Genomic DNA, 8,171 nt, shown 5'->3' on the forward strand with positions numbered 1-8,171 from the left:
ATGGCATCAGCTCAGCACTCCCAGCTGGACACTTCCACGTCCCGTGGAGTTAATTGACCGAACCAGTGCCACTCAACCAGCCATTTCCAATAGAACCTCGTTGGCTGAGCAGCTTGGGTATAGGTTTAATGGGGAGGGAGGGTTGTGGTGTGGTGGGGGGGGGGGGGACTATATAGCGATGGAGAAAGCAAGGATCCCATGACGCCCAGCTCCACAGTGACATCACCGGGTCTAAAGGAAGCACAAGAGCGAGATGGGAGGCTCCCCACTTATTAGATTTGGTCGTAAGGTCCTGTTCACAACTGAAGATGCTGCTGCTGCGCCTCTGCGAGGAAATCTGTGATGTGCGCCAGCGGAGCGCCCGAATCATGGCATCCCGGTGAACTTTTGAGGCACCAAGGATCAAAAGACGGGCAGACTAATGCTGCTCTGCGGGGATCATTTTACTTCTGCAAAAAAACAACGCTTTTTTAACATACATGGCTTCGTGCGCGGGGCTGGAGAGCTTGAGGTTAACTTTGTGTTTTCTCTTCTTCGATTGAGTGGAATCGCTGACGTAGGCTGTCCTTCGCAGTGAAGCTCCAGTATCTTTTTTTTTTTTAGTGAATCACTGTAAATATTCAATTATATTACTTTTATTTCGCTCAATCTAAACCATTCTTTGCTCGCTATTTAGATGAGACGGTCAGGCATACGCGCGTCTCCAAACGAGGACGCACGGAGATTGCACAAGTAGTTCCCAATATTTGCTCTCATCCGATCTCTTATAATCAATGTCGCAAAGCTGTAAACGATCTCAAACTAGATTGATTAATTGATTGATTAAATCTCCCCATCTTCAATGAATCGACTGAGAACGGGATCCGTCAGTGCAAACTAAGTTTGAGGTCTTCGGGCTGTGTTGTAACTCTTACGCACAGCAGTCTTCGTCCGAAATACCTGCTTCTCTCTGTGGGGTAAAATTTATTTTATAAATTGGCGAGGCGTTTTGATCAAAAAGCACCGATCTTGACGCATTGTCCAGGATTGTTTTGTGTGCTTAAAATGGACTTGGAAGACCTGCCGTGGAGGGTGCAAGGAAGCTGTCATTTGGAAACAACACCGAGACACCACTAGAACAACGGAGGTAAATATGAATTATGATTTTTATTTTCACATTAAAAAAGTTATAGTTTAAATGCGGTATTTTTTATTTTTTTTTTAACAAAAGTATATATGGTAATCTCATTAAACAAATATTTAAACAGTAAAATATATTCTTTAAATTTATTTTATTCAGTGACCAAACATTTTTTTTTTTTAATCTAATAAAGACTCCTGGAACGATAATCCCAGCATGGCCTCAGTTGTGGACAGCGGCTGCTCCATGGAGCTGAGCGGCTGGAACAGCAGTGTGAGCAGCTCTGGAGCCTCCGTGCCCTGCAACCAGAGCGTCCTGAAGCTCGCTCCTTACTCCCCTGAAGCCACAGCAGCCTTTGCCACCGCCATAACCTTGATGGTCGTCTTCACCATCGTGGGCAACATCATGGTCATCATCGCTGTTCTGACCAGCCGGTCACTCCGAGGTCCGCAGAATCTCTTCTTAGTGTCACTGGCGGCTGCAGACATTTTAGTGGCCACACTCATAATCCCCTTTTCTCTGGCTAATGAACTGCTTGGCTACTGGTACTTCAAGTCTCTGTGGTGCGAGATCTACCTGGCGCTGGATGTTCTCTTCTGCACCTCCTCCATTGTGCACCTGTGCGCCATCTCATTGGACCGCTACCTGTCAATCTCCAGGGTTACTTATGGGCGTCAGCGGACTCCCAAAAGCATCAAAGCCGCAATTGTGGTAGTGTGGCTCATCTCTGCCATCATCTCCTTCCCTCCCCTGCTCTCACTGAACAAAAGTGAGGTAAGTGACCAGGCGAGTGAGAGAGGACCGCAGTGCCAGCTGAATGATGAGCGCTGGTACATCCTTTACTCCACTATTGGTTCCTTCTTCGCCCCATGTGTGATCATGATCCTGGTCTATATAAGAATTTACCAAATAGCCAAGCAGAGAACACGCTGCCCGCCAGGAGAGCCCAGGAAGGATGGGGTCAGCTGTGCAACTCCAAGTCAGACTCCAAGACATGTACAAGCCAACGGTAAGGATGATGAAGAAAGCACACCCCCTTCCTCCATCAAAACCTCAAACATCAGACCCCCCACCCTCGCTATCACCACTTCTCAATCCCCAGGAGAGACTCCAACATCCGGGAATCCCACCCCTAATAATCTCCTGCAACCCCCGTCCCCTTCTCCAGCCATGTCCCCTGTCTCACCCTCCCTTGATACCTCCACCCGTGGCCCCTCGACCCCCTCCTCTGTGCCTCCGTCTGCCCCCAAGACAAAACAGGAGGTGAAGAAGGGCAAGCGCCTGGGAGGAAAAAAAGCTGATAATAACAATGGGGACAGCTCAAGCACAGAGAGTGACATGGAGCACAGCCATGGAAGGGGTTGTGGCAGCAACAGCATGCCAGGGTCACCTGCCGGAGGGGGGGTCCACTCCCCGGCTTCAGTCAAGCACTACCGGGACATGATCGCCTCTTCAAAGGGGGCTCGACTGGCGCCGGGGAGAAAGTCAAAAACAGAGAACAACCCCGGAGCAGCGAGGCGTAAAGCAATGGTCAACAGAGAGAAACGTTTCACCTTTGTTCTGGCAGTGGTCATCGGTGTGTTCGTGGTGTGCTGGTTCCCCTTCTTCTTCTCCTACTCTCTTCAGGCGGTGTGCCCGGAGACCTGCGTCATCCCAGATCCACTCTTCAAGTTTTTCTTCTGGATTGGTTACTGCAACTCCTCACTCAACCCAGTCATATATACCATCTTCAACAAAGACTTCAGAAATGCCTTCAAAAAGATTCTGTCCAGAAGCACCAAGGGTACTTTCTTTTAGCGGACACAGTGAATCTGCTGCACAGAACACGGACACACAAAAGAAAAGGCGATTTCTGAGGCATGAAAAAAAACAAAATATTTCCATTTTTCTGAACACTCAAAGGGCTGTTTTAAAAACATGTTGGACTGTGCAAATTTCTGCATAAAATACAGAACTGAGAATCACTTTTACAGCCACAGTGTACAAACAGGCCACTCGGACTGTGAAATCCCAGCTTGCAGCTGATAGACACATTTTTTTTTTACAGGGTGTGGGGTGAAAACACGACATGAAAAAGAGGCTGAGCAGGACCTCACTAAACTGCTTAGCACTTCAGTATTGCTGATAAGATTGTGAATGCAAAGTTTTATCTCCAGATCACACTGAATAATGTATCATGTTGGGAGACAGAGCGGTGCAGCATCATAGAAGAAATGTACACACTCTCTATAAAACTGATAGAAGGTCTATAAAAAAAAAAAAAAAGCAAGAAAACAGCTGAGAATTAACTCCCCAATATGAATACAGACTATTTCACATATTAATGCTTTGTAGTTACTAAAGACTCCAGGACTAATGAGGAAAGAAGGAAAAGTGACCTTAGACCCTTGTGAGCCTGGAGCCCTTCATTTATCAATACAGAGCACAAGGAGCACAAGATTAGTGGTGATTTCTTACGTCTGCAGTCTTAATTTGCACAGCTGCAGGGCAAACATGTGTTCGTCGATTTTTATCTGAAAGTTCAACAACAAGAAAAGGTTTCTGCCGAACCTAGATGTGATAGCACAAACAAGGCCCCCTTTCAGACTTTTAACTTGTGGACTTTTTTTTTGTGTGGAAAGGCTTCATGTCAGACACCTCGCTCTTTAGCTTGGCATGGGTCATCTTGGACACTCAGGTTGTTTGTAATGGCACTCCTGGCTTTTTTCATAAAATACAGAATAAAATGAAGTGTGGTGGATTTTGGACTCAATAGAAAATTACATGTGTTGTTGAGATGTAGAAGTAAGACAGTATGACCCTCCTCCCTCATCCTCTTAGCTTGCAGTTTCCTGATTTTAACTATCACTGGACTATCACTGATCATCTCTTCCAATGAACTGCCTCAGTATTTGGACATTAAAGCAACAATCAAAACTACTTTGAGCTTCTTGAAACATCCTCACAGTTTCTAATGGGAGGTGCATCTGCTGAAGACTGATTATTGAACTTGTGAACATTATTTCCCAGAAACCCCTGCTTCCTGATGAGCAGCAGTGTTTACCAGGTAGACATCTACATTGACTCTAAATGAACAGTGCAATTATGGATGTGTGATGTTACCCCTAATTACGCCGACATGGGTTATACTGAGAACTGTTTGGTTGAGTCACTCCTTAACGACGCCTCTGACACATCATTGGGCTGCAGTGGACCTGGACATGACACATTTGGTTCGTTGCTGAAAGGCAAGACGGGATGAATGGTGCATTTATTTTTCTCACTAAGACACTGAGGCTGTCAGTTTTTTCAACCAGAAGAAAAAAGAAAAAAAGAAAATGTGTCTGTAACTGTGAACAGCACACAGGCGTATTGACTCAATGGGACAAGGGCTGTCAGCAGCAACACTTCAATTTACCAATTGTCTAATTCTGCTGACCTGTGTGAGTGTGTTTGTGCGTGCGTGTGTGTTTGCGTGCATGATTGTTGACTTTATTATTTTTCTGTAGAATGTGTCTGCCTCCTCTGGCTGCTATGTACTACAGATTTACTGTAATATTGATAAGAACAGAGACCAGATTTCTTGATTTCTTGCTCTGTGAAGTGAATGTTTCACTCGGTGAAAAGATCAGTAGCCCACCGCTACGTTGAGAAAGTCTTATTGAACTGAAAGTCAGTGTTTGTCAGTGATTTTGAGTACATGGCTTTTTAGTGATCACCCTCAAGGGACCAAAGAGCCTCATAGGACACCAGCCTGACTCAGTGATATCTGGCTCTGTGTTCCTTGAATGGAATATTAGTTTATATTTGGTGTATGTGATGGGAGGCTAAGATTTGGAAACACTGTATTATTTATTTCAAACTTATTTGTGTTTTCTGTCTGTTACCTATTTATTGTTCAGTTACTGTGCTTTTATTCTGAAAATCAAGCAAATTGAAACCGATCAAAGAGCGAGAACACTGTACAGATTTTACTATCTTGAAGAAGAGCGAAACAGACTTCTGCCATCAAGCTCTTGCTTTGTGAGATCAAACTGTTGAATGTGTATTTGTGTTGAATTGAAGGCACATGAACTTTAAGTTAAGTGCAAAATGCAGAACCTACAATGCAACATTTGTCATTGTTTCTTAGAGTTATAAGTAAATGTTCAGCGATACAAGCACATCTATGGATGTATAATTTATCAAGCGGCTGGAAAATGTCTACTCACCAGTGTTGTCAAAACGTTTCCTGAAAATGTAATGAAACATGAAAATGTCTATGATACCAATAGTTAGTTTCAGTTGGATGATCTGCAGGACATTAATGCTACAATCCATATCACACAGAGCTACTGGGGGATTCAAATCACTAATCAAACCAAATGATTGCTAGTAAGAGCTCCTGTGAACTCATTCTACTGCTACTCGTCTTCATTTGAAATGGTTATTTTCTCTCCAGAAATACAAACAGCTATAGCAACATTAATAAAACAAAAAAGAGACACAGAAGTCATTGATTCAAATCTGTTTTCAATGAATATGATTTGCAATGCTGCTCTAACTCGCCAACCCTGGCTTTATGTGTTGAGACTGCTGCTTTGTTTATTTTAAAAAAAAAAAGAGGAAGAAATAATTATGGCTTAAAGGTGACAGATGCAGTAATCTGCCTCTTGATCACCCTCCTTCTCCCCTGAAACCGCCTGTATTGTCTCTTCCCCAACTGTGTTTGGACCGAAACTGCCTGGTCTGAGCTTTGCAATCTTCTATCTCCCATCTGTCATCATCCCCCCTCCAGTTTGGAAATTAAAGCTACTTGAAAAAGCCCTGAGTCATTCCCCGCTTCATTTATTTCATATATTTTCATATAATGCAACATCATGGGAAAATAAATAATTTCCAGGAAGAGAATTAGCGATAAATTTCTTCATAAATATGAGAGTTTTAAGAGAGCGATGTTTTTTTTGTTTTTTTTGTTTTTTTTCCAGCATACATGTTGCAGCAGAGTGCAATCTAAAGCAATTTCCAGTCATTATGACATAGCCTTGAGTGGCAACACAACTTTGGGAAATAGTCCATAACATTGTGGGCTGATTGCTGTTCAAGATGTCATTGGAAAAACTCCTATCACAGTGGGACGTGTGAAGTAGGCTGCAGCAAAAACGCCATAATGTTTCCTACTGCCAACAAGCACAGAGGAAGTCTATAAGGAATTCGATCATGTTGCCCAAATATCCCATATGCACACACACACACACACGCACACGCACACACACACACACACACACGCACGCACGCACGCACGCACGCACGCACGCACACACACACACACACACACACACACACACACACATATTAAATGTGTCACCCTGCACCAACTGTCACATACTGTATTCAAGTCATGAAACATGTTCAATCCACATACAGACACACTCTTGTTGTGACAGCTTGTTATATTTGAGGTCATCAGGCCTACGGTGAATTGTAATTGATTTATGCTGATGGACAGTTTGGAGATTTCACAACACCGAATTGAGCCTAGTTGTTCTGCTTTTCCTTCTCACACATACATATTTCCACCCAAAGAAGCTGCAACACCAAAGTGATGCCCCTCCTTTACCCCTACACAGTTTAATTTCCATATTCATAGCCGTGGTGAGATTTCAGCCACACGAGGAGGTGAACAGATAACTTATCTTAGCCAAGCATAGGGGGCAGTGAGGTGTGTGTTTACAGTGTTGTATATTCATACAGACACCGTGTCCCTAAGCTCCTTATTCTTTGGCTTCAGATGGAATATAAAGCAGCACTTATTCGGGCAGTGGACCCTCCTGAGTGAGGATGGAGAGAGTCCAACTAACAGGACACACAAAACACTCTTTAGCTTCTTATTCACACAAGATACCGGTTTCCAGACAAAACAAACATGCACATGCAAGCTCCTTTACAATGAGAGGTGTAACATGCACGCACATACAGAGACACTAGCACACTTAAACTTTCATTTAAAAATGTATGATGGATGTAGCGCTCCACAGTATGAATATGTATGTGTTTAGAGGGCGTTTGAGCGCTGAGCATTTTCCTTTTCCAATCTTCTCCGTATTATAACGGCAGATAAATTTCTTCACTTTGTAATGTGGCTGTTGAAAACACCCAAGAGGCAGGATGAAAAACGAGAGACGGAACAGAGGCAGTCAGTTTCCTTATTGAAGGTGGATACATTAAAATGCACTATGACTTTGAGTCTGTGATGAAAACGTAATTTTTTTAGGGGGCACAGGCAATTATGATTGGAATCGTTTTAGGTGTTGGTGACCGTTTTAACAGACTGCTACTTTGACATCTGTGTGTGTGTGTGTGTGTGTGTGTGTGTGTGTGTGTGTGTGTGTGTGTGTGTGTGTGTGTGTGTGTGTGTGTGTGTGTGTGTGTGTGTGTGTTTGTCTGTGTGTGTATGCTGCACAGGAAAAAAAACAGAACACAGGCATCATCACATGCACAATATTACAACATGCTTATTGTTTCCACTGTGACTCGTGCATAAATATAATGAGGTCAACTGTCTGTCAGTGGAGCTGGATAATAAGCTAACGTGTATGTCCTTTGTTAGTAGGTTAGTTAGTTTGTGTTAACATGCTAGTGGCATGAGTGATTTTAGTGCAGCAAACTAACTGTGACAAAGGCTACAGGATATTAGGTGCATGGTATTAACCTCTGGAGTCAAACTCTTTTAATCAATTAAACACATGATTAATAAAATGACACCTGCTTTGTTTAAGTTGTTTACTTTTAACAATGAAATAACCATGAAGGACTTGTTGGATCACTTAAACTCATTACGAGATAGCGTTTGTTAAGTTAGATCATTTTCAGTCAGTTACTTCATGAGAATTGAACCTTCTAGACATCATTTAACATATGCTGTATTTGCCAATTTAGATGGGTTTTGATATATGATTTATCAATGTAATTATCACCAATATAACGTATAATGTAGCTTCTAGAAGCTCCCAGTCTGTTTTAGCTTTGTGTTTAACTTAGCATTTCTTTTCACTTCTTTTATTCATTGTGTTCATATTTGTTGAGGTGATTT

General features: G+C 42.8%; 1 protein-coding gene across 1 annotated transcript; it reads left to right on the plus strand.

Annotated features, from left to right (window-relative positions):
- The first annotated feature begins 206 nt into the window (after positions 1 to 206).
- Positions 207 to 5,902, plus strand: adra2b (adrenoceptor alpha 2B). The gene is made up of 2 exons (XM_069707812.1): positions 207 to 1,126; positions 1,314 to 5,902. Exon 2 carries the CDS (start codon positions 1,337 to 1,339, stop codon positions 2,915 to 2,917), a length of 1,581 nt encoding a protein of 526 aa, XP_069563913.1. The 5' UTR covers positions 207 to 1,126; positions 1,314 to 1,336; the 3' UTR covers positions 2,918 to 5,902.
- The last annotated feature ends 2,269 nt before the right edge of the window (positions 5,903 to 8,171 follow it).

This window comes from Brachyistius frenatus, unplaced genomic scaffold (assembly GCF_029030835.1).
Source record: "Brachyistius frenatus isolate BFR_SWC_R1_liver_20210118 unplaced genomic scaffold, ASM2903083v1 Contig_72, whole genome shotgun sequence".
In the NCBI taxonomy this organism is placed as follows: domain Eukaryota; kingdom Metazoa; phylum Chordata; class Actinopteri; family Embiotocidae; genus Brachyistius; species Brachyistius frenatus.